The 27,710-nt window shown below is 43.1% G+C and overlaps 1 protein-coding gene across 1 annotated transcript in view; it reads right to left on the reverse strand.

Moving 5' to 3' along the window:
- LOC126865622 (neuroligin-4, X-linked) overlaps positions 1-27,710 on the reverse strand; it is a 225,157-nt gene that overhangs the window by 28,590 nt on the left and 168,857 nt on the right. Inside the window, exons 2-3 of the mRNA XM_050618368.1 lie at positions 11,996-12,154; positions 3,256-3,453 (exon numbers count right to left, since the gene is read on the reverse strand). Of these exons, the coding sequence (XP_050474325.1) occupies positions 3,256-3,453; positions 11,996-12,154 (357 nt within the window). The remainder of the gene's footprint in view (positions 1-3,255; positions 3,454-11,995; positions 12,155-27,710) is intronic.

Here is a 27,710-nt window from a genome sequence, read left to right on the forward strand (position 1 = left end):
GGCGATCTTTCAATCGACGATTGCACGGTTCGAAACCGGTGGCCAAATACACCGGCAGATTCCCAGACAAGGACGAGTATTTATGTAGAGTGGACGAACGAGGTCGACCAGGGTGTGATCTCCTCTTTGGTGGATCGTAGCTGATAGCGATTCTGTTTGGCCTGCCACCTGATAGAGAGTTCCTAACCGCGGACATTATCCATTCGGAGCCGGTTGCTTGCGTAGATTAAACTCTACGGATTAGACACCATCAGAGAAGGACCGGTTAGAGGAGCTAGCGGTTCGATTTCGAATCGATCGGCTGGGATAATACTAACGTTTCTCACCTGGCGTTTTAGTAATTGCGACCAAGTTCCTCGCATACTTTTGTCGGCATTGCGAGCGAATTTTTTCTTTTTTAGAAATTCTAAGCTCCGTCCGAATTCAGATGGTGGCACATTTCGCAATGAGTGTTACCGTGCTGATGCTCGAGATAATTAATTACCCGACGCTATCAAAGCGATCAAACTGGCTGATTACTATGTTTTCATGAAAACATAAGTTCCGAATTATTTTGCACTTTCTACATTTTTTATGTCTTGAAAAATGCAATGCGAGAATTTAGATATGCCGTTCGGGTAGATCGCTTCTCATATATATTTATAAACTACGTTTGAACGATGCAAAATTAATGTAAATCGATCGTAGTAATGAAATCGCGCGAGAATTCTTTTGAACTAGTACTCGGAGCGTTGTACTCCTGTGACAGGCGGCACGTTAAGATTACGCGAGTTCTCGTTGTGGCCGCGTATAAATCACAGAGAACGGTATAAAAACCACGCTCTGATAAGCGGCGAGATTCGTCGAGCACGCAGTCTACTTTGAGTCTGGATAATTAAAAAAGAAATGCATAACTTTCCACGATACGCAGGCTAGCCTGCTCTTTCAATTAATTAAACCAATCAATTTTACCGGCGTTGTTTATCAGTAATTCATAATCCAACTGTACTCTGCACACAAATTTGTTCAACTGTAGTAAAACAAGTTCTTTCTACGTCCCATGTAAAATTCCTATTATCGATTCTCTAATCTATCGTCAAATATCTGCTTTTTAAAAGCCGCGCTTGCCAAACAATTTTCCAGTGGATGGTAATGCAAACAAATTTTTATTAGAGCGAAGCGATGTCCATGGGATTTTGTAATCAGAGCGTAGAAAAATTTGCCCGGCGAAGAGAAGGAAAGAAAGAAGGGAAATATAGCGTGGTGCGAATCGAGGCCCGCTTTTTCCATTAAAGCGATCCTCCTGTACAGAATTGCCGTCATTCATCGTTCGGGCCGGCGGTGCTGATGCCATCAGCGCAAATTGCACGGCGCATTTTACGTCACAAATGGCGGCGTTGCGTGGTATTTGCTGGTCGTAGACTCATTAAACGAGCCTTTCGCTCGTAATGCCTCTCGACGCGCGTTGCTCTGCTCGACGACGAACGTGCGACTTTTCCCCGCGGCACGTCACGCCGGCCGCAATAAACCTGGTTGCTGTTAGTGTTGCCGTCCTCTTTTTCGCGACGCCAGTCCCACTAGGATTACCGTGACGGAATGAAATCGAGGGGTTGCTAAGTAAATCCCGTTGATCGGCCTCGAGCAAGATTTGAACAGACCCTGCATCGAGATCAGCTGGCAAAAGAGTAAAAGTTGCAGATATTTTACAGAATATTCGTTTGGTCTTTTAGCTGACGCGAAGAACGATGCTAAGATAATCCGAGTAATTTTCGGTTCGATGATTCTCTTCTCGAATTATTACTTCTTTCGTGATTCGAAGTAATTCGAGGTAATTTTTGTCAAAATGAAAAATGTTAACGTTTAGTCAGCGTTAAAGAAAAAGTGGAATATTGGGCGGAGAATCTGCGTAACACGGTACGACCGGATCTCCAAGTTCCAGAATATCACGCCTTATTGATTGTAACTTGCCATCCAATTTTCCCTAGCAGCAGCCGGTCCAATCATGTCCATATGCGCATATTAAAGTTAATCCGGAGCATATACAGGGGAAGTCGCCGGAAAGCATGAGAGGGCTGGTGGTTTACCAGACGTGATCAATTAGGGGTAGAATCAGCTGGCCTAATCTCCATTGACAGTTTCCAGCTGTAGTGAATTATCGTACGGTTGAGTTAACGATAAGGTGGATCCGGTCAGATTACTTCGTTGTTTTCCCCCGTCCTTGAAGGATCGATTTGTCTTCCATACGCTGAAACAGCCCCGACCAGTTTCCGCTCACGCGACCCTAATCAACGAAAGACCTGAGAAATGATTTTCGCCAGCTTTTAGTTATTAATTTCCTTGGTCGATACGGTCGCGTCGAGTTTCAAAGAAATTTATTCGCTCGTAGATAGGCGTACGTGGAAAGTCTGACTGTTTTAAGCGCCACGGTGGATAATTTGGGGGTGACACGGTCGCAAACATTTTACAGCGAATACCCTTTACTCCGTCAAGAAGGGTTTCTTTCCACAGACGAGACGATAAAAAAGGTGAGAACGATCTCTAAAGCGATGTTCCCGCGACAAAGTATCGGACAAGTCGAAAGGGAAGCTCTTTATCGACGTATTCGAGCAAGACTAACAACAGCAAGGGGGGTTGCCGTCCGAAACGAAGTGCGCCGGAAGCTAGCGGCTGTTTTTTTATGGGTTCAGTCAGGTCCGAGGCCCGTTCACCCCTCGTTTACATCTAACGCTTTAATCTTGAATATTCCATCAGTTATTTCTAAACGTGCCTGTTAAAAGGGTTAGCGTGATCCAACGTTAATTATTCTAAGGGCCGGCGCACGACAGAAATAAAATATACGCCGTGCTGCCCCCTTACACGCTCCAAGAGGGGTGAATTACCTGTGATTCGATTAAAGTGACGCGATTCCTCTGACTGGTCGAAAAAAACTCGTTTGATCTTCCTCCCTCCCGCCCTACCGCCATGTATCACCGTGTATCAGCGTACGTGCTTTTAATATTCAAATAAACCTCCCTTGCTTTCGATCGTAGCCACTGAAATGTTCGCCAAACACGTTCTCGTCTTTTTACGGTCGAAGATCGAAGGGTGTTTGGATGCCTCCTCCCAGACGCAGGCTTGGAATATTCTGATTTATAAGAAAATGAAAAAATAAAAAATCGAACGATATATTCCGTGAAATTATGTTAAAAGTGTAAAACAATGGGATTTTCATAAACCAACGCAATTACGACAGACATAACGAAATACTTTGGAGAAGAGAAATAGAAAACTACTCACCGTCTGGCACCGCGTGACTGGTCATTAGGAAATTGACGCAAGCAGCCCCGGTACCGTGGCCGACCAACGTCACGTTCCTAGGATCACCACCAAAGTAGCCGATGTTCTCTTGCACCCAGTGCAACGCAGCGATCTGATCCATCAAGCCGTAATTCGCCGGCGAGCGTAAGTGCGAATCCGTGTTGGCGTTTAGAAAGCCTGTAATGAAAACAAGCCTGGTTATGCTCGTTTGGCCGCGTTTCGATGTTACGCGGGCTGCTGCTAAACTACGGTTAAATTATCGAGACTCCCTCCTAATCAGGGATAATTCGAATCGATAAATTTAACGATAGCGCGCGAGTTCGTTTTTCCATCGTAAATATACAGTAAATTTTCTTTGCTCCGCCAAATACAATAATTGAAGTCCATTAATACTGGGAAGAAATTCTTCGAATTTCTTTGCTTTAGATCTTAAAGCTGCGCGTTCTTGACAATCGTAATAGACGAGAAAATGGACTTTCAACAGCTTCCAAGATGGAGAATCGTAAGAACGAGAGATAAAACGCGAAATCGGTTCGAAGCGACTGTTCTTGACCCAGACTACGACCTGAATTTAGGACATCCCGTGTCTCTGCACGTAAACTGGTGTAAACGAATATGGGAGCTCGTTTCCGGTTGAAAAGCAGATGGAACAAGAGTAAGAAACGAGCATGGCTCCGCTCTTCAAAGGAAACGAAGCCACTTGGCGCGCGCCAAAGACACTTTTGACCGAGCAATCGCGGCTTTTCCGGTCGGCACCCGCCATCCGTAAATACTATGTCGATGGTTCGCATCGATTGATACCGATATGCAAATTCCGGGACCAGGGAATAAATTGTTCGATTATTTGATCGGCGTACGCGCCCCTTCCGACTCATTGTCGTTTAATTGGATCTCACGATTCTCGGTTCTACGCCTGGAAATCACCTCGCTACTATTAACGGACGTGTGAGCGACGTGGCTGTAATTTTTTATACACGTTCTCGAGGTCGATTGAAACTTTAATCTTTTAAAAACCGCCGTGCTGTTTTCGCAAATATTTTTTAGTTCTCCTTGAGTTTTGTTCATTACGGTGGAACTGGAAACAGCCTTCTTAGAATAAAGAATCAAGTTTCGGAAAGGAAAGGAGGAACAGGTAACGATAATTCAACTGCGTATAGTAAGTCAAACTTCCGAATGATAACTTTGAACATCTGTTGCAATACTTAGCGAAGCAATAAAGAGTTTAATGAGTTTCGCTGTTCAAGCTAAACTTCCCAACGGCCACCGAGTTAAGAAGCTTTAACTTGGAAAGCTCGGACTTATTTGACTACAATGATTGGATCGACAACGAAAAGATGCGCGAAATAATAATAATAGTAAAAGAAAAAAGAAGGAAAACAAAGGAAAGGAGTAGAGGAAGAAAAAAGGTAATATAACGAACAAACGGAAGAATAAATGTGTTTTTGTCTGATCGAACGTGTAAGCGAATAAACAAATAAAAAGACAGCGACCGAGCGTAACGTTGTTAGCCTTTTCAAAAAGTCGAACAATGTACCCGATACGACACGGCTGGGTTCGCACCCTTAACTATTCAACCCTCTGGCAATTGCTCGTTTGCACGACGATAAACGGAATGACTTCTCTCGTGGAAATTCCTTCCGACCGGCTCCCGTTGTTCCCGGCATCCACATTTTTCCACTGTCGACGAGCTAGCCGAATTATCGGTTTGGCACCGGTTCCGAGGAACAGGCGGTAGCATGACGTTGACCCATATTCCACCGACATGCACGAAGATTCCTTTATTGGAACTAATACACCAGCGAATGTACGCTACCATGGAAAATCCCATCCATCGTGCAGAATTTGAGGAAAAGATGTTTCTGATAAGGTGACAAAGTGACAAACGATTCTGAATTTTCCTCGAACTTTTCCGCACAGCTTAGAACTATAAAAAGATTAGACACGAACATAGACGAACCCGGTTTATCGAAGAAAAATGCGAAGATACGCGTGTCCATAGGGCGTTAAAATGATAGTAAGATTAGAACACGAAGTTCACCAGGTTCTGTTTGATTCGACCATTCGCGGAGAGCACGTCAACGAGAGTCGTAAATTCCTGTCACGATTAGATAATCGACGCCACGAAATGATCGATCCCCTTATTTCTGTTAGGATAATAGGGAGTGGTACAATTGAGTTTACACTGAATTAACAGGTATAAATCAATGTTTATTCCAACGACTTTAAGGTATAATTGAGTTTCGATTGATAGCCAAAGTTACAGAATGTAGTACGCGACGTAAGCTTAGATGATGACGGTTCAAAAAATGTTTAAAGACTCCTTTCTGTGAAGATGATGCTGCGGAGGAAAGTTTGCGATGGGTAGGTCTAATGACACGAAAAGAGTCGATTTGTTAAGGACAAGTTTTCGTTGGGAGAGTGAGGGAAAGACTTCGCTGTTAATTGGCTAATTTTCTAGGTTGGTGGATGAGGAAGGGTGCTAACCGCCCTTGAGAGAGAGTTGCTAGTGGGAAGCATCATACGCGAGAAAAATAACTTTCCCGTAGTAAACAATAAACTTTTAGAAAACGATTTAGCAAAGAGATGTTTGTTAGGTCTGAAGGACCTTAGCTAGAAAATTCCTTAGATTTATGATAGGTCCTTAAGACTATCGAGGATACGCAGTAAGGGTGTGCGGACATCTGGTTGCCATCTTGCTCGCGATGTGTGGCCTGGTCTAGGTAGAGTGTCGCCGGAAGTAAACAGGATCAGCACGTTAACCACACTGTTTTAATGATCCAACAATGTTGATAATTAATGGATACGATTTTGGTACTTTGTCATGTAACGTTGCGCTGAACAAATCTGATCTATGTAATTGTGATATATCCGATGTCGCACATATGCGGTAACGCATATAATTGGCCTTGGCAACAATGGTGCAAATTATTTCCGAGTTGCCCATCGACCTTGCAACGATATTGGAGAACGTGCACCGAACTCTGCCAGCTTTGTAACAAAGTTGAAAATTAATTTCAGTCTTCTGAAAGCGCTGAAGCAGCGCTGCACGTTAATATCGAGTGTATTTCCAGTTTCTAACGATGTCGCACAATCGCTTTATGCATTGTCTGACCTTGCAACATTGTTGAAAATGCTTTCGCAGCTAATTCCACTGATACAACATTCCGGCGCGTGTACTTGCGACTGACCTAGGAATAATAAGGCTCGCTCGGTCCGTCGTTGTAATTTGCCAAGTAACCCAGTTCTTCGAAGTAGGGTGTGAGTTATTGGTTTCACTTCCGTGAGAAATATCACTGCGTTTGGAATCAGCACAGCCAGCGTTCCCCGACTTAAGCTTCCAACTGTTTGAAAGTACAGTAGACTTAACCGTTGATGGAAAAAGTCGAAAGGAATTCCGTGCAGACCCGATAATAAGAGAGGTTTTAGTCGCGTCCCACCGCGTGTATGAAGTTGGCGAATAATTCGAAAGCACGACTGCTGGCGCGATATTAAGCAAAATTGCCGGGAATAATATAGGAATTTACATTTAATTTCGAGAAATGGAAGTGGAGGATGAGGAGTGGCCGAGGTGAAGAAGGGATCGCGAGGGAAGGAGAGAACAGTACGCGAGGTACGTGCAACGAATTTCTTTCGACCGAACCTGAATTCACAGACAATTTTCTCGTTGCACGATCGCCGATAAATTAATTTCCCCGAGAACATGACAATTAACCGGGCTAGCACGGCCTCTTCAAGTGAATTCTTTTGTCCCACGTTCGAACTCCTGCAAAATAGTAGCCCCGTTTATAGGGGAATAGGATTACGTATTCGCTATGAAAAGAGAAAAGCTTGGCGACCCGAGGACTTAGAAATTACGTAATCGAGGTATTTAACATATCGTTGTTTTAATAATTATTCATTAGAGAACGAGGAATATCTCGACGAAGATCTTTTAGCGTTTAATTCGTTACCGTGAAAATTCGCCAACAGTACGTGAAGTTGCTTGGCGAATTCAAAGAATAACTCCTCCTTTCCTATTAAAATAACGAGGTTTCTCTTTTCATAGCTTTCGAGTAGATGTAAAGCGAGTGACTCTCAAAGAGCGCGAAGAATGAATACCAAGGATATAAAGAGCTCGCGTTGCAATTAATAGAAACGTAACTGCTAAAGATGCGAGAGCGTTGTCAAACACGCTATATAACTACTCGTTTATCAATTCTTATGGCAAGTTTTATCTCAAGCATAATTGCCGATAAAAACTAAAAGAAACGCCTTCTCGATACTCGTTTTGAGAGTTACAAGCAAAGAATTCCGACGAGTGTTTTTCACGCCAAATTTATCAAAGCTGTTTGTAACGATAATTAAACGATGTCTCCTTGTTTTTCCTCTTTTCTATTCAGGTTCGAAAGAACGTACACGCAACGTTACACGATTCACGCGTTTTTGATAAACGATTAAGGAACGAATGAAAACACATTTATAGGTGGAAGATGTTAATAAGTTCTGACGGACGCGTTCATTAGTATGCATCGGTTCGTTGAACTCATCACCCTCCATTTCGGCACGCTTCGAAATCGATGAAAACGAGATTTAAAGCAACGCTTACGTTCTAAACAATGCGCGCTGAATATGCATGCGCGATTCACAATTTCCACCGGATAGTATAACGCGCTGCAATTTTCTAGGGTTCTCGCCACCATTCCCCCCTCTATCTGTTGGTATAACGTTTGATCGATGATGTTTCCAACTGTATTATGAAGCGCATTCGCACGATTTCGTTTTAAAGGTTTGTTTCATCCGAACGCAATCCACGCGATAAATGTTGAGCGAAACACTGGTTGTCCACGGGTCGAACGATAAAACGGATCTTTCGAAAAAAGAAGAGGAGAAAAATACAAAAACAAGTAAAACTGGAAGCTCCTTTATTCCCGGCAGCAATTCGATCGGTCGTTTGTAATCGAGCCGATCCAAAGTGTTGGAAATTGCGCTTCCGACACGGGGCTCTCGCACGACCGATTCGTACGCATAAAACACTAATGATATAATCGTGTTTGCAACGCTTGCGCTTGTTAGCACGATGGATAGTTGAAAACAAGCAAGCCATATCACGTAAAACCGTGCAACTGGGAAGAAAAGAAATAGATTGCAAAAGAGAGAAAATGGGACGAAATAAAAGGACGATTTCGAAACTTGTTTCCAGAACACGGAATTCCGTTCGATTTTTCGATGACTTCTGACGAGGGAAAACGAAGTGGAGAGTACGGTGGTTAGAAAAACGAGAAAGATCGACGGGAGCCAACGAAAACGAGGGTGCATAGAACAGAGGAGGGTGGAAAACGTGCGAAACTGGAATAGAAATAAACCACCGGTCATATCCCATTTGATATTCAACCTCCGGCGTATCTGTCGTACTGAGCTTCCGTGTCTCCTATTCTTCTCGTTACAATGGAACTGCTGAACGTTACTCGTTGATTTAAATTTTCCGGTACATGGGCGTGCACAGCCGCGGCTGGATATCGCCCACCACCCTCTACTACATCCTTTCGCCCACCAACCCCCCGAACCATCGCCACTTTTCGTTCGACACAATGCCTCCCCGTCATTTTTGCCAGTCGAAGGAAAAACGGCGAAAAAAAGTAAAAGAAAATAGGAAGAGTGACCACGAGAAGAAAGTGCTTCCTGAAACCGACACCCTTCCGTTTCGCTGAACTAACGATGGAATCAAATTTCGATATTTTTCACGCCTCTACCACTTTTACACTGGTTCGCCGTGCTCTGTTTTGCCACCTTTTATCTTTCTCCACCTTTGCACTTTTGCCACAACAATCGCTAATTGGCCTTTGATTGGACTTCAGTGGACCTTATATATTTCGGCGATGAGAAGATGGATCCTTCTTTTTTCTCGAATACGTACGTGAAGACTCGTTTCGACTAAAAATTTATATACTTGCGAGCAATGGAGATTTTTCTAACAACGAGCAACGTTGATTCGATTTCCTTGGTAACGAATTTATTAAGAGATTCGATAAAGTGCGAAACTATGTGGCATGCAAAAATCTTCGAAAGTTAAGTAATATCTTACGCTTCGTAATTTTACCGTAGCTGCAGTGTAGCTTTCAAAACGAAATTCAACTATTCACTTGTTATTTTCATTCCATTCGATCGAATAAATTTTTCCTTCATGACTATGCAAACTTTCATTTCGGCGCTATATTTTCCCAGCGAAGTTTCTTATTTTACAAATGTCCCGTGGAACGGAACGCTGCATGTTTTTAACGTCACTCTACCTCTACATCAAATCGACCACCGTTTTTCATTTCCATTCTTTCGACAGAAGCCTGACTTGCGGTAATAAAAAAGAAGAATTATTTCTAGACAAACTAACACATATCGTTTTACTCATTCGAGCAAGATAAACGATACAGTTTCTCGATCGAGGAACTGCGTTTTCTAATACGTCAGACGAGTAATCTTTTTAAAACGGCGATAATTAAAATCACATAAATAATTAAAAGCGTATGAGAAATTTGAGAAATTGATAGGACAAATTGAAGTGAGCGTTAAACGTATAAAATTCTGCTGTTGGGCAAAATGCTGGTGGATGTAATTCAAGAAACGGAACCTCGTTACATCGTCCACGTTTCACAGAACGTGTACCGCTCCTCGTCACTTTACCAGGACAAAGGGACAACAGGGAAACGCAGGGAGAAAAAGGGTGGAAGAATATTCGTGACACGGCGAAGCTTCTCTGCTACAACAGCTACGTGGGAAATTAACGGCGGGCGAGCTTAAAAATTCGGATTTAGCTGTGGCGCGTTGTTTCCTCGGAAAAAATTACGATCCAAGAATGAAAATCCATCGCCTCAAGCGGTCAAATGTCCTCTAACTGTTTTCTTTCACGGTTAAAATATGTTTTTTTTTTTGTAATTCACCATTAATTTGTACTCTTTGGACAAACTCAAATGTTATTGAAAAATCCCATCAAAGTGTCTTTAAAAAACGTAGTTTAGAAAAGAACAGGTATAAACAATGTACGATTAATTTACAATTAATTTTTAAATAAATCTGAAACCACATGCGTGGTGTTATTTAGGAAACGAAGAAAATCGGAAAATATTTAGAGATTACCGTAAATACGTGTCCAAGAACCTCGCAAAAATCAAGGGTAAGTATTTTTACTCTACTTGTCCCAGAAGTCCACAAGAAACATATCAGAAGCGAATTAGAGAATCTCCAGAGAGGATAGTCCTCGTAAATCCCACAAAGAGACTCTCTTCTTAAGGAAAGAAGCGGTTCGAATTCTCGAAAAAAGTTCACAGACGTTCCATTCGTGTCATATCCCGTTGGCTATAGCTCGACTCTTAATTACAGGAAGTTAACTCGCTTCGACAATTGGCTGCGCACTGAAATCTCGATTAATCTCCGCGAGCCACGTCTGCTGGTTCGCTCGTAGGAATACGTGCCTCCGGCCGGCAGCGTCGTCCGACTCTCTCTCTCTCTCTCTCTCTCCTTCTAGCTCTTTGTCAGAGACGTCGAAGAATCGTGCTGACGTAACTGGAATATATTATCATAACGCGAGGAAGCGAGTATTATATTGGCGGCGCAGGGACGAGGATGGTGGCCGCCACTGTCACGGAAACGGAGGCAGAGTCAAGAATTTAGTTTGGTGAAACGGAAGACACGGCCATAATGAGTTTCCTATTAGATTTGGTCGCTACTGTTGCCTGGCAACCCGCTCTGACTTTCGATCCTCTCTACCTGGCCGCGCCAGCAAATACCGTGCTCTTTGATTTTATTTTCTTCCCTTTTTTCATTTTCCTTAGTCTTTCTTTCTAAAAGGTTCCTCTACGGCAGATACATCGAATCGTTGCGAATTCAATGATCGAGGAATGTGAATTTGAGTTTACGTTCCTTTTTGATTTCTCAAACAAGCGATCGAATCTTTTGTCAACTCCGAATTAGTCCAAGAAGAAATTTTAATCTGAAAATTAAATTATCTCGTACACGTAGTTTTTCGAATATGCTTAAGTTTCCTACGTACTTCACGCGGCGATTTTGTTTGCCTGATTATTTAACAAGGTTTAACAAATTTTAACGCGACTCGCTCACGCATTGAAACAAATTGAAACAATAGACAAAGTCCGAAAAAGGAGTAACTAGTTTCATTGGCTCATTCGACTGAGATGCACAGTCCGCATGCTAATGGCCACCGGCCGTCTCATCGACGAGACGGGTCTTGTAATCCACGTTCGTGCGACCTTACCGTTGCCAACTTCTGCACGCACGTAATTAAGGGAGCGTTCGAAGCGGTAACGATTGGCTCGCCTCTGTAATAGGTATGCCGGCCAGAGTTGCTGAATCTCCAGAAATTGGGTGACAAAGTTTAACTCGCTGACGTTCGTCAAGGGATCGAGATTAATTCGACCGACCCTTCCATGGTGGAGACGTTGACTATCGGAATTTTCTTCGCCTACGCTCGTTCTCGCTATGACGAGGGTGGTTTCTGGTCAATATCTGGTAAAATTTCAGAATTGGTGTGTGTGTGTGTGTGTGATTACTTAATTTTGGTTGATTAATAGCGGAGGAATTAATTCTGTTTTCTAACATTAGATCTCCCGGTAAGTTCGCAAGACGAACGTCGACAAATTATATACTTATGATAAAGAGGGAAGAGTAATAATGATAGCAAATGGTAAATTAAAATTTTTCTTTCCAATAATAGAGGAGCGTAATTACTCACCTAAAATACCGAGTCTGTAATTTATGGTGACGACGACGACACCCCCGTAGCTCGCCAGCACGCTGCCATCGTAGGGGTTGCCGCTGCTCCATTCATAGCTCTCGCCGTGCACGAACACGATCACCGGGTATCTTCTTCCTCCTCCGTCCCTCGCGCCAGCTGTAATCAATAAAATTATTCTCTGATCGATCGGCACTGCTGACACTTGATAGTTCACGTCGCGCATCCTTAAAGATCCATTTTTCAAAGGTGCCGTTCTATAAACTTTTGACGCCACCGTAAAGGATTATCGGCAAGTTTGTCTACAGAATCTAACCGAACGTCTCTCTACCGTCGAATAGGTCGTCTATCTCGATAACAGGTTATCGAAAGTTCACGTACAGGTGGTTAATTACGAGCATATCAACGATATGAAGTAGAAAATTCCACGAGTACCGGAGATTGCAACTCATCGGAGGGTAAATGAAAATGTTCCCGGAGCAAAATCGAACGCCTTGTTACCGGTATCTTTGCACGCGGGCAAAAACGACAGCATTATCCCGGTCGTTTTCGTGTAATGACCGACCCGTAGAAAATATTAAGGTACCACCGGCGTGCACGGTGAACTCTCGTTAAAGCGAACGATGGTAATGTAAGTAGCTAAATTCCGTGTAACATTATTGACTGTGTTGCTACGTTGAAATGGAAACGACCTCATAATCATCGACGTCTGCTCGTTTCTTCGCTAACGAGTACAAAATGAACCGAACGATAACAAAATTTCGGGCAGATAAGTTTCTGCGTGTGCGAGAGAAGGCATTAATTCGCAATATGCAACGTTCACATAGTTAAGGATAGAATTCTTAGTATACAAGTGGCTAGAAACATTGTCTGTGTGACGACGCACGACGTATCGCATTCGAGGTAATTAAATCGAGGGTTCACGAACGCGAGCTGAGTACGTCAATCGGATTTAGTATGCTAATACAGGACTGGAACACACGTGAGCATGATCGCTGTGGCGAACAACAACCTCGGTCATAATTCAACAAATCACGCATTACCACACACGTCCCTGTGTGAGCTATAGTGTTCAAACGGCGCGGTTCGATTTCCCTTCGTGCCGTTTTTCATCGAGAAATTGGCTGCCGCGAAGGGAAATGGAATCCAATAGGAGCTGGAATCCACAAAATGAATCCGACACGAAGAAGAATTTGGAAAGTGGATGATGTCTCTTGTGTCGAAGACTTCGCGCCAATGAAATTACGAGAGACAGAGCTTATTAAATACTTAATTCGACTCTTTTCCTTAGGGTTTCTCCTTTTTATTAATCGAATTGTGACCTCGTAAAGAGGGAAAACCGTAACACTGGCAATTCGATTAGTCCTCTTGTAACTTTTAATGAAAAAGAGAAAATCTCCCACTAAACGGCGCCAGCACGCGATATTCACTTCTGCCTTTCCCTCCTTTCTCCTCTTCACTCGGTCAAACAAAGTTTCAGAGGGAGGAAAGTCGATTCGCATAAATTCCTTTCTTCCTGTCACTCTCGTGAAACGTTTTGTCTTTCACTAACAATGGGTAAACGATTACGATAGAATAGCCGAGAATTGGTTCAAACAGGTTCGATAATGCTTCTGCTCATTAAACAAAGACTCTTTAATGAAGAGGTGGAACAATGTCAAGCGATGAATCATGCGAAAATACGATCAAATCGTAATAAAATCCTATTGTCGGATACGATGAAACGATCGCTAAATGCAGTAACAGTAAGAAATCGCACACAATGGCAAAAAGTCAAAAGGGGTGGCAGAGACGACGATAGGAAAACATGGAAGGTTAATTTCATCTAAATGAAAATTCTCAATGAAATACAATCCCTCGTAATAACTCCGACTTTTATATTTGTAATTGCCCGTTTCTCAATACTTGGTTTCTTCTAAAGTTCCACTAAGCTTCTATCCTTTCCATTTCTCTCTTTCTCTTTCCTCTTCTTTACAATGGTTCTCTTCTGATTGTTTCGCCCGTTACTCGAGCTCTTTTCTTTGATCTCCTTTCTCCTATCTTATCTTCTTAAAATCGTCTGTCGTTTTCCTTTATTCCTCCGTGTTCCGTCGCGTAACACCGTCTCGGACCTGTGCTTCTGAAATATTTCGCACAGCGAACCGCGTTGCTTATCCGGCGATACGTTCTCGGCCCAATTTTATCTGGCGCTTTATTAAGCCGTTTTTTGTACCCGTTACTTCACGTTGTGCAACTTTACGGAGCAGATATTTTCCCCTTTTCCAAAACAAGTTTTCTTGGCGTAGCGATTTAACCCGAGTCAAACGACAAATAGAAATTTATTTTCAGTTTATATCCTCTGCCACTTTTCTTAATGTTACATATATAGGAAACTGTCGCGAGTCGATTTTAGATCCTCGATCAACGCCAGTCGCCTGTTTTCTTCACGAAGGATGAAAACTGACGTCGAGAAATATTGTCCAGAGCGCGTAAGGACCAACGTTACAAGGATGGATTTAATCGGTGTGCAAATTTGCTCGATCGAAATTTTTCATCCGGTAGTTTGACCGATCCTCGGATGACGCATTCCGTGTTCCACCGCGTGTCAGGCGGCGTTAAGGCGCGCGCGGGACATTCGATTTTATCGGGCGGGCGCGATACATTATTTCAGCCGGTGAATAAATTTACCAGAGCACTGTCAATATTTGATACGATGTGCAAACAGTTTCGTGTGCCGGCAACGCCTCTAACGTACTTTACATATTCATAAAGCCGCGTGTTCGACTGTTTCAACGGGAGTTGCTGAACGGGAATGTTATCAATCGTAACGACGACGACCCTCCTCCTTAATCGCTTTATTTTTCAGACGCTTCTTCGACGAATATCTTTGTCTTGATAGCTTTCTTTAATTATAAAGATAAATAACCACTCTTATTCGATAAATGAAAATTAAAAAGCTTGTGTTAGCTAATAGAAAATGAAAAGTAGTTTGTCATGGCATCGATGGGTGTTCAAATACAAAGGATTTGTCCTATTGGAACGACGATTTCTCAAAGTAGAGGAGGATTTCCTATCCGTTGCGCTTCATAGTCTCGCGAGCTTCCGCAGAGATCGTGTTCCTTGATACAAATGGCAACGTATCTCTAAAAAGTATTTCATGGGGCTTGGACGTAAGAAAGCAGAAAATGGAAGAGATACGATCGAGCTGCAGGTTTCCAAGGCGAACTCAATTTCTAAATGCAATGTCGTCGCTTTAGGATCGCGTGGTCTTTCTTTCTTGGAAAACGCGTTGAGAAACAGATTACGTTTGTTCGATAAGTCATCGTGATAATGTTTCACCGTGTTTACATCGTGAAAATCTTTTTCCGAATTAATTCAATGTAAATGCAAGTGTGAAATTTTTCTAGTAATAGATTTTCCCTTTAGCTTATCCTTCGCGATGCATGATCTCACCGAAAGCAGCGATAACTTTAGAATTCTTAGCATTATTTTGTCTCCTATTTACGGAAAGTTGGGCCGGATAGAGGAGGGGACAAGAGGAGCAGGAAACTTTTTATTACTTCCGAATTGAATTCTATACATCTCCCAATTGGCGTTTCGTAGAAATGGCTTCGTCGCCACGGTAATCGCTCAGCAATCTACATCCGCCGTACTTCACGTGTATCCCCTTTTCAAACAATGAAACCAGCTCCCTTTGCCGTGCTATAGGAAATTTCGAAATAGCTTCGAGATTCTCATTCCTTCAGATTTCCTGTTATTTCTTCATATTTTGTTCTCGTCTGTAGACTATAGAGTAAAGAGGTTCTCCAGCTTTAGAAACTTGTCAGCAGAGCTTACGTAACAGGTTCTGCCATAAACACGAGATATTCTAAGCACAGCCGATGTCAAGAGAATTACCCGTGTTCAAGAATCGGTTGCCAGTCTAGGCAACTTGTGGAAGTTGATGTAGCCTGGAGCCCTTTGGCTGGAGTAACATCGTTGCAATCTAAGTTCTACCATACCTAAAGCTAAATTAGTCGTGAAATATTCTCGCGTATAACTTGTTGGTATACACCCTCGATTTTTTCCCAACATGATAGTTGACTAGGAACTCGACCTAAAAACCCAGTTCATGCGATCGATTGCCTGACTAAATCGAAGTTACCGATCGGAGTTACACCGCGATTCTAATATTTAGGTAATTGCGGATCGACAGAGATGTTACTGCTATCTAAGTCTAGAGACACGGTTACCGATAACGTCGGTCGCATCAACGTTGAAACCCTCTGTTAGGTTAACGATCTTTGCTACGAATTCTGCTGTTTCTCTGATTCTAAATAGCGCTAGCAATTCTGCGCGGAATACTCCGGTTCGGCGCTGAGCACCAAACTATTCGGCCACTGCGTCATACCGTCGGAACAATCGGATTTTGTATGCAGCCGGCAGAACCGCGTTTTCATCGACGCGCCCTTTCCGCCGAACGGTCCGCGGCCCTGACAATGCACTCCTGGGAATATTACGAGATATAAACTAGACTAACACGATGTAATTCTGCTTAGCATGCTAACTGCGTGTTCGACTGTAAGTCCAAGCGTAGGGTGGCCACCATTATCCCGGGAACAATCTGAAACTGTTCTCTACTACGTACTATATCGCCGTTTTCAGCTGTTTTCTCATGTTCCCCTCCAATCCTTTGTCAACACTGTATCTTCGTTATATTCACGGAGAAGGAATTGCGATAGGGTAAGTGGATTTTGGTAGAATGTTTGTGAATTGTTAGCGGCGAAGCTCGAAAGGGAATGGCGCTGATTCTCCGACTTCCGCGTTGTTCCATTACTTTGACCTTTTTCTTATCCCTGATCCTCGTCTGCTCAACTTTTTTCCTATTCAGCGTTTTCGAAGGGTGCCACCCTTCGCGTCGCGCATTTCTCGTAGATATGAAAAATAATGGACCGTTGTTTATCTATATCGCGAAACTTTTTCCTCTTGCGGTATTTTTTTTTCTTTACGATCTTACGATCGTGCGATATTTACGAGAGTATTTTTGATAATTACGATAGAAAATTTCATTAAAGAAGCAATTTATTTTTATCTGTCTTTTACGTTACACATCGAATACAATGATTTATTATCATATTTCTTTTACCTCTTTTGGGAAACCAAAACATCTACCTCATCCTTCGTTGCAATCTACACGTTGATCGCCAACAGAGAGAATATTCATGAACACATCCCATGGATCACGCGCGACCGATTCACCGCTGAAAGCGAGCCATTTCAATTTTCTCAATCGGAAGGGAAAAATCGGTGGTTGCGAAGTGGCGCCGATGGAATCACCGGCCCGACACAAACTTGGGGGAAGATCCGGCCGATTGTTTTTCCGGAATCCTCCGGAGAGTGGCTTCCGCGGGACGACCTACATTTCGCTAGTTCGCTGACACGTCGAGATATAGAGACGTTTTCCAACTTTAGTGTCCCTCCAACAAACATCCTGGCATACAGGATGAAACGCATTTCCTTCTTTTTTTTTCTTTAAACAGGCTTGAAACAAATTTCGGAGCATGAACTTACGCTTTTACCTCGTTCGACTGCTCTAGGTGGAAAAACAGAGTGACAGAGAGTTTCAAAGGTGCGAACGATGGATGATGTCGTTTCGTCTGAAGTTTCTCCTCGTCGAGGAACCGCGAGAGTATCGACGTCTCTTTTAGGGATTGATTTTTGCTTCGTCGATAGCCCTGGGGTTGGAATTTTTGGGAACAGAAATGAAATGCAGATGAATGTATGGAAAAGAGGGAAAAACGTTTGGTGCCGCGAAACGAGTTCGTGCACGATCGTTTGAAGAGAATTCGAACGCTTTTGTAGGAGCCACCGCCTATGGGGAGGAAAAAAGCAGAGGGTTATATGTTACCGCGCAGTTCGATGCTTGTCAAATAGACTTTTCACTCGGAGTTCGACGAGTTGGGAATGAGTCTCTTGATGCGAGAGAAACGCTAGCCGTGTGCGATCGGTTCCGAAGTAATTCCCAGAAGTTTGTAGAAGTAATACGTGGATGCTCGTCGAGAACGAGATAACAGGCATCCATTTATCGAATGAACTTGGAAAAACAGCCCTCTAAAATACCGAGGTGGCATGAATTAGGGGAAACATTCTGGCCCATAACCACGAACCAGCAGATAACTTTCTTCTTGGCGCAAAACACGATCGATCACAAAGCTCATGTTTTCATGATCTTTCACGTGCTCGACGGGAGAAGATGAAACGGAGTAACAGATGGTTGGCCATCAGGGTTAAATGAGCACGCCGCACAGAGAGAATGGAATGGAAACGACGGGGATGAAACGTTGCTTATACGAAAATGATGCACGGGAGGGTTGCTTAGTGGAAATGCTTTGGATGGGGAAACGTCAACGAAACCGAGCGACACGCTGTACAACGTCGATGGGACGGATTCCCTTCCGTCGCTTTGCGTTCTCGGCGAAATAAGACAAGAAGAAAAAGGCAGCAAAAGGCCCCGCAGGAAATGTCAACTTTTTTATTAAATATCTCGCGCACCGGCGCCCAAGAAAACTGGCTGGCGCGAAGCGAAACGAATTGGATACGCTCCTCCTCGTCGTCGTCGTCAATCGAGTTTCGCATTCCCACCCTTCGTTCCCTTGTCAGGCAGCCGTGTTTCAACGTCGCGACTCTTGGCCTTCGATTTAACGATACCTTATTTCAACCGTATCTTCCAGCTTTCCGTTCTCGTGCGTCTGTGGAAATTCTCCACTATTTTTCATTCAGAATGAAACTGTCGATCCGACGGTTTGGAAAAAGAAGGCATTGTTAACGAAGGAATAGCAAAGTAAAGGTAATATTAGCACGTCGTACGAGATATAGTACGTGTACCTTTAAGCTTTCTGTTCTCGCGTGTTTGTGGAAGATTTTGGTTACTTTTCGTTTAGAACGAATCTGTCGGTTTTAGGGTTTAGTACAGAAGAGAATGCGTTAACGAAGAAATAGGAAGGTAAAGGTAATATTAGCACGTCGAATGAGATATTACAATCAATTTACAAATTTTCGTTAACCCACCAGCGTTATTAATTATTTCGAGGATGGAGGATGGAGTAACAATGTTAACATTAAACGTTTACTGTTCGCGTTAAAAACGACCGTATATCAACCCAGTTAAATACCACGTATACAAGTCTTCGTTATTTACACATAAATTTCATTATGAAGTTAAATAAATCCCCGTGCTTCGGAAATCTAGCAAAGCGTGTAAATTATTTATATAACATTTAATTAAACTTATCCAGGTAGATTGCAAAAGCACAAGTTACAGTTACTTCGAATCGCTAATTCAGATTCTTATTCAGTCGCTATTAAAAATATATTCATCTACATAGATATATAATATAATAAAATAATCCTAAGAGTGTGTGCGTTTCTTTTTATACGTAGTAATGAGAGGCACGATGGAAGGTGGTTTATAAACGTGGAAGTAACAGCTAACAGAAACAGAAACCGAACTCATTGAGAAAAGCTTTGATGACGCACGAAGTTTACCCATGTGTTGAAACTCTCGACTGTTTTTTATTCAGTATGGAACTGTACACGTATACGTACACATACATATATATCGTATACGTGCGTCATAACCAGATTTAACAAAAAAAACTTTGCAATAACGTGCGCACACGTTAGGGGAAAAGGCTCACGAGTTGTTTAAAAGTTATTTTCGCGATCGACTTTAGTCGCTCGTATATCTTATTTTACGTCAATCGTCATCCGAAACGAAACACCGTAAATCATCGAAGAAGAAAAATATCGAATTGAAAAATATATGCGGATTTCTACCTATCCGGCTAGTCGTCGTTCCAAATTCCCGCGTCCTTTGAGCGTGCACCGTCTTCTTGCAGGTAATATTTCCACGTATAATATTCTGTTCGACTAATCAAATCGCGCGAAAGCAAAAATCTTCGAGTTCCAACCACGTTTGCACGAGGTAAGACCGCGAAGAGTTTCTCGAGAAGGTCTGGAGTAGCTCGTTCATCCTCGAGCATACTCGAGCCATTAATTAACCGGCGCATTATAAAATCCCTTCTCTTCGTTCCGGCTAGTAGGCGATTCCCTTTCAGGGAGGGTGGCTCGCGCGAGTATTCGGCGCGGGTTCGCGCGGTCTGAAGGCCATTGAGAAGGCCGCACGGTTAACGGTAGATTTAACCGGACAATGAACTGCGAAAGCAACAAGCTCGGCTGCGGATGTAATGTAACACTCTATGCCGCAGCCTGGGCAGTGACACGACCAGGATTATGGCGTTCAGATAAGGACGATGATGGCGCGCTTATCAACACTGTGATCACTGTGCGTGCGTGGGAGCGGAGCGGCGTGCTCGTCGAGATAATACCACTCTCGTTGTTGCGATATTGTTACAGTTGCAAAAGAACGGCAAGAGGTTGATAAGGTTAGCGATAGTGATGGCTTCCGGCATAGTAAAAGGAAATCCTCCGAAGACGATCGCGGAATGACGTAAGGGAGACAGTTGGTGGATAGTGGATTTGTCTTACGGTTGCAAAAATGTATTCGCGCGATGAAAGAAATTATAGATGGGAGAAATGTTAAGGAACACCATAGAAGACGTATGGGTGAACCTGGAAATTACATATATCGTGATATATCACGTTGAAATTCACCCGGTCGTGGGTGAAATTCAAAAGGTCGGCACGAATAAAGGAATCGATGGAGTTTGAAATTTGGATGGGAGCCAATTTACGACTGCGTGAAATATGGAACGGGAAGATTTACAATTGCATAGCGCCGTTGACGTCGACAAATCACCGGTGATATCGAATAAAAATTAAATAAACCAGTGTCCAGAAAAAGTGACGATGTTTTAAGATCTAATAGACACTTAAGTGGAAATATTATTGTAGTATCGGGGAAAAGGGCCTAGGAAACATCAAGTTAACCATGAACAATGCCGCGAGAGGCGAGGCGCCGTCGGGTCCATCATTGTGTCGTCGGTCTTTTCAATTGTATAGTTTTGTAGATAAGACCTACGTGACCCTGGCAACGAGCGTCCGCGGAACACGTGCGTGGTGGGCATAGGAAAAGACAAAGGGATGCTAGAACGGCCAGAATGTTAGTTGAGAGGACGCAGTGTGTGAGTTGAGAAGTCGAACAGTATGAATCGAGAAGTCAGAGAATGTAGGTGGAGGAGATGATAATAAGACGTACGACGATATTGTAATCGGTCTCTTTGTTATTGAGTATCGCTTATTAAACTAAACTAAACTCTAAATAAAACATCATTACTTGTCCTTACTCTAAGACTCATATAAGTTACCACATTATGTTTTGCATTTTGAAACGAAAAATCCTGCGTGAAAGCGATTCGTATCTCTTTTCCATCCCCGTAGCACGGCGTACGTCATGGCCACGTCTTTAAATGGTCACAGAATGGTGCAAGATACGTAGAAGGGAGAGAAAGGACGTGGAGTTTTCTGGGGTGCGCATTTTCACGGCAATCGTGGTAATTTTCCCCGAGGGTAGAGCAGTGCCTTTCGAGCTCGCCGTCGCCCACAGCCCGCCAGACTTATGCTAATTAAATCGAGCGACCGCGTTGAAAGGGATATACGGTTAAAAATGAAATACATCTGCCTGTTTTGTTCGTGAACGAGGCCGAAAGCAACGCCATGAAGAGCCTCGCGCTTTCGCCCTTCTTTAATGCCCTTCGTGGAAAAAGTCCTTTCGATTTTAAGCCATTTAAGTTTTAAAAAAACGTATGCTAATTTTCAGCTTCGTCTGCGTAATTAAACATGTAAATCCTGCTTGTGTTATGGTTATGATTTTTCCTCGCATATTTATGAATGGCATTTGTCTTGCTATCACAGCGAAATGAATTAAAAAAGAAAAACTACGAGGAGATGATTACGTCTGACGAACGTAATTAACGAGGTACGAAAGTATAGCGGTTCGGGGACGCGGTTAATTCCCAATTGATATAAAATGTCAGAGAGATCAAGGGTACGTCCACGATCGATACTTTAATCGACCAGAAAAAGTCCAGACAGGCTCGTAATGAAATTAAATTTCCTCGTTGTATTGCGCACGCTTGTGCGAACGCACTACCAATTGCACGAGTTGCCGTTTCCATTTTCACCCACGTTTCCACGAATATTTTAATTCCGCCGTGGTGAAAGGAGTCGGAGAATTAAATAGGAAGCCGTGGCAACGAGTCGTGGTTGAAATTACATCGGGCACTTGTCTCCAACCTAAAGGTACCACGCGTTTCCGCTCTTGACCGCAATGCCTATTATTCGATAGTACGTACTTTGTTTCGCGAAACATCCGTTGGTCCATCGACTAGTCCATCGCAATATCGTACGCTACCGTTTAAAGAAATTAAGATCAACTGGCGTTTCATTGCTTGACGGGAAATCAAGTTTTCAACTACGAGCTGTTGCTTAAATAATTTCTCACCTCTGAAGCCGTGCGTTGTATAAGATTGAACACGCTTCCGTAGGGAAATACTTTTGGCAAGCTACTAGAAATAGTAGCTTAGAGCAAAAAATATGACGGGGAAGAAGTATGTAATTTATTATTGAAATGTGCTCGAGGAAGAAAATTTGAAGGCAGAACCGTATTAAGAGAAGAAACATGGAAATACGGAACGCTTTTCATATCCTGAACGTTTCGAGCTTCTCAAGGTATTCGATTCGTTTTCCGTTTCACGCAAAACGTAAGTTAGCGAACATATTTGAATCGCGTACTTCCTTCTTCTTGCTGTCCGCGCTATTTTCACCGACAGAGGCTGCGATGCCGTTGCTTCGACTTCTATTCGCGGAAATTAGAAGCAAACGGAATAACGAGAATGTCCGTGTCGTAACACATCGGGTTTCTATCGCGCAAAATCGCGATATTTAAAAAGCAGCCAATCCTCGAAACGAAGCAAAGAGTGGAGTAAAGAGCGGAGAACCACGAGCCAGAATTTCAGAGCAAAGCTTTTCTTCCGTTTCCTTCCTACCTTACCTAACCTTTCGAAGATACAATGTACCCGTAATTAAAGCGTGTATCTAAAGCTGGCATAACGGTCGACCTCTGTGAATCGAATCGGCGAGGTCGAATGACCGGTGAATTCCTGCCTCGAACGTATCTTCGTGCGTCGCTGCCATCAGCAATGGTGGCCTACTTTCTTATCATAATTGTCCCGCCGTGGAGCCTTTATGATCCGGTAATGCCATCCAATCTGGTGCGATTACTCTTGCAGCAGCCACGAAATTGAACGAATTAAGGAACACGTCTCTGGCAGGGGTTGAAGGAGCCCCCTCCCCCGCCCTTTATTCGTATCTCTCATTTACACGAGCGCGTGTGCAGCCTCTTTTAGCGTCTCTGACCTTCTCTTTCTCGCCTCTATGCAGGCGGGGAAGCTATACGAGTGGCATAAATTTAATACGGTACACGCCAAGGGAGGTGCCATACGTCCGACCCTGTTAAGGCTGTCTCCCTCGAACCCGCGTACTTCAACCTCGAGTCCCTCTTCTCTTGCCTCTCTCCGAGAGTGCCTTATTCCTACCTAATGTTAAATTAAATAATTTATTGCGCGACCTAGCAGGAACCGACCTGGCTGGCCACCAACCGGTCACCATGATTTATGTCGAATCGCAGCGATAGAAAGACCCTTTGACTTGAATTTATTTCGCCAGGTAATGAAGCTCGACTGACAGGCGATAAGTAATCGAAAAAGATGGATGGAGAAAATGGAGGGCAAGTTTCATGGGGTACTGATGGTTTTGGTACAAGTTACCGATGATTAAGTCTGAATTTTTGAAATATTTGTTCTCTTTCCCTTTTTCTTTCTTGAGCGAAGGTCGAAAGTCTCGTGAATGTTTTACCAGAATTTCTTTGCTTTTATTTTTTAGAACGAGAGTTCTAAATAGTTCTATTTGTATTAAGCTTTACATTAGCCTTTTTCAGGTCGGCCTTTTACGGAACTAGATTCTTAGAAACGGAATTTATTTCCTTGTTGTTCGAACAATTCCATTTGCCTTCCACACGCTTGTATATTTCCTTAATTTAATTATTCTACGTTTCTCTTTGATGACATAATTTAACAGCTTCCCGGTTAGTCATGCCTTTTGTTAAATTAACTTGCAATTTTGTACAGCTTTGAAACGGTTTTAAAACTTTTGAAAAAAGGAAAACGGAGCCTGCAGACTGCAAGACTGACAGGTACTGATTCTTTTTTCACTGGTCTTTCATCACGAAGATCTATCTAAAACATATTCTTGTTGGTTCTACTATAGAAAGTTTCAAACTCAGTCAGCCATTCCTCTCGAGTTTATTGCTTTTCAATTTCTTCCTAAAGCATTAGAATTAAAGCATTAGAATAACGAGCACCCTCTCGTTATTCATTAAGGTTTAACTAGCATATCTCATCCAGAAATTTAATTGTTTCTCTTCTAATCGCTTAATTACTTCGTACAAGAACGACAGACTGGCGAAGCTGCGAGTTTCACGTGTTTCTTCGTTTGGTATCGCGTGGCACCGCCTCTGATCCCGTTTTCGCTGTTTCTCTTTATTGTTTACATTTCTACAGGCGCATCGTTTGCATCCTGCCGTGCCTTTGGGAAACGGGCGCATGGTCGGGAATAGCGTGGGCGCATGACTACGGCGACAAATGGAGATTATTCGGGGCTGCGAACAAGGACGCGACGATTCCTTACGATTTTCCGAGTCGTTGCCGTCTTCCCCGGCGAGATAATCTTTCGCTCGATCTCGGGGATTACCGTTAACGCCCGCTACTCGTTTCTGCAGTTTAAACCGTCGACGAAATACTCCGCATCCGGAGGCAAGAAAAGAGGTTCCCAGGGAAACCGGAGGCCACTGAACCCTTCACGCGTAACCCCATGCATTGAAATTTAGTTACGCGCGCGTGGGCTTTGTAAGCTCTGTAATTGGATTCGCGCGTGCTCGCTCCTGCTTCTCCTTCCCGCGAAAAAATAGGAAATTTTATTGATTGTTGGTCTGTGAACTTGGAATCTTGAATCAGAATCTCTGTTTCATTTTTATACGTAATCCTTCCCTTTGGATTTCACGAGGAGAGAAACGTCCTTGAAAAATTGATTTAGTTCTCGTCCAACGTATTTCACCTCTTCTTGGTAGCAGATGTAAAACGCAATCACGGAAGCGTTGGTTCCTTTTTTGACGATTTAACGCGCAGTTAAACGCGTGGACTGGTTAACCACAGGAATTCACGGTCGAGCTGCACAGTATCCCGAGATTCTGAGGTGAAATTTCCGGCTAGAAACTACGAGATTCTGAGGTAAGTCGTCGTTTCGTTAAACGTCGTGTCCTAAGATTTCTAAAGCGAATCGTAGGTCGTCGTTCTATCTTGGACGCAATGAGTCTCTTTTTCTCTTCTTCTTCTTCTTCTTTTCCTTCTTCTTGAAAAGAATTTATGAGTTTTAGGTTTTAAGGTTCAAAGGGAAGACGAATTTTAACTGCAGATTTCTCGGTAAAGCCTTTGGTTTCTTAAGTAACGCATTTTCCGCGAATCCCCGATGACAGTGACGAGTTTTAACGTTCTTTCACCGGCCATTAAATTTTCGACGGTGCGCCACTCTTTTTCTCCGCCGGCGCCGTCTCTAGGGCATCGTGAGAAATCGAATTAAGCCCGTCGTCCTGGACAGGATTTTTCCTTGAGAAAAAGAACCGGAACCAGGAGAGAATACTTGGCAAAGAGCGACGTCGCTAACTGCCTTTAAGCTGGCCATTTTCATTGTTACCGCGAAAATGTTTCTAGAATCACGTTTGCAGTTTACTTTGCTGCACTCTACTTTCTTGCAATTTCCGGGACAAGGATTGCTCATTATTTTTTAAACACAGCTTTCGACATTGCCTTAGCCTATATATATATATATATCGTCTACAAGTAGCAGGATATTGTCTCGTTACATTTATTGGAAAACTGACAAATTGTAACTAATGTCGGGTATAAAGACGTGGCAACGATGCAATAAATAAACGCTATTATACGTTACTATACGACACTAGTTCAAATTCATTAAAACATCGTTCTTGGAAGATCAAGTGAAAAATCTGTCGCGCCGGAAACTTTTGCTCGCCATTGTAATATCATTTTAAGACCCTAAGAGTCACGACAATACTAAAGGAAAGATTTTACCCTTTGCAATGTGACAAACTGCACAAATACTCGCTCTATCTTTCTCGGATTACGTCGTTCCGCAGCCGAATTACCGTAAGCCTAACGACGAGCAAGATAAGATCGAACAAACGTTTCATCGTTGCGGAACGACTGGGTTTTCGTCGGTTTCGGGGGTGGTAATGGCCAAGATCGAACGACATCGTGCAATAAAGCGTAAACGGCGGCCGGATATTACCAGCTTAGAAGCTTTAAACAAAATTAGTCGGCCGGCTCCCAGTGGAGTGGCGCTCCTGGTTAAGGGAAAATTCGGGGGACGCGCGGAGAGATCAATTTCACTGTAGTTTCAAAGTGAAGCCTATTAAATTCCGGGGCCGCGTCTCTGGAGAGGCTCAAAGGAGCACGGCCTGGCTACATCGTCACTCTTTCTCTTTCTCTCTCTCACTCTCTCTCTCTCTCTCTCTCTTCCTCGTGTTTTCTCTGTCTCTATCTGCCTCTCTTGGCGTACGTATAAACAGGAGACTACCGCAACGCCTGCAGCAGGCAGAAGGGAAATTTGTAATCGGATAACACTTCGATATAATTGCCGCTGCCTTGGTATCCTGTGCTACACGCCTACCGTTGTTGCTTACTACTTATCCGTACAGCGTTAACGTTACCGTAATTTTAGATAGTCGATAAACCATGAGATATTTTCCTGAGCATCGAATTTCTTTCTAATTGTTCTATCTGTTTCCACGGTGAATTATCTGAAAAGTTCTAATACCTTGTCATCGGTTCGTGGATTTCAATTATCCCGTTCTGCTACGATTTTGTCGATGTTCGTTGCCGATAGCGTTTATCATTATGCTCGTCATCGACAATATACGTAGACACAGGAAATGGGAAGTTTTGTTCGGCCAACGCAAGAGAATTTGTTTGATGTTATGGGTGTTTTGTGGCTCTGGGAACATCGTTCGCGCACCATGTTTCTATAACGAGAGAGAAATGCGAGCCTCACAGAGGTACAAACAGGGAACTAATAAAGAAGAACAGAAGAGGGAGAGCAAGAGGGCGGGAGGCCGTTAAAAATAACGAGTTCGTTAGAGATAGCCGTTCGGGAGGCTTATCCGAACAGCCGCGGCCATCGAATCGAGTTCAGCTCGCAGTGCAGCCTGTAGTGATTTAAATTGAGTTACAACGTCGATAGAGTTTCATTAATACAAGAGAAAAAGCACGGGCGAAAGGGAAACGAATTTTTTTCGTTAATATATCGAAACACCTCTGTGCTGGTTCCAGTTCTCTAGACTTGCCCTTCAGCTCTTTCAATTATCTCGTTAATTTCCCAGAGTTGAAAAAGTCGGACTAAAGGGGTTGAAAAGTGGCACGGAAATATTTCCTGCGTACTCGTCGTTTTCTCGAATATCGAACTTAAGGACGGAAGTATGAGGAGAACGAAAAGGATTGAAACTCTTCCAGGAACGCGTTCGAGTGTCTCGGAGCTGGAAATTCGAGAGTGAACTTTCGTCTCAACTCTAGTTGCCGTTTCAAATAGTCGAGTATTGTTTGACTAACGTAGACAATTTTAATCGAATTCTTTAATTGCCGGCAAGTGCCTCGTCGTCAGTCATTGT

Source organism: Bombus huntii, chromosome 5, assembly GCF_024542735.1.
Source record: "Bombus huntii isolate Logan2020A chromosome 5, iyBomHunt1.1, whole genome shotgun sequence".
In the NCBI taxonomy this organism is placed as follows: domain Eukaryota; kingdom Metazoa; phylum Arthropoda; class Insecta; order Hymenoptera; family Apidae; genus Bombus; species Bombus huntii.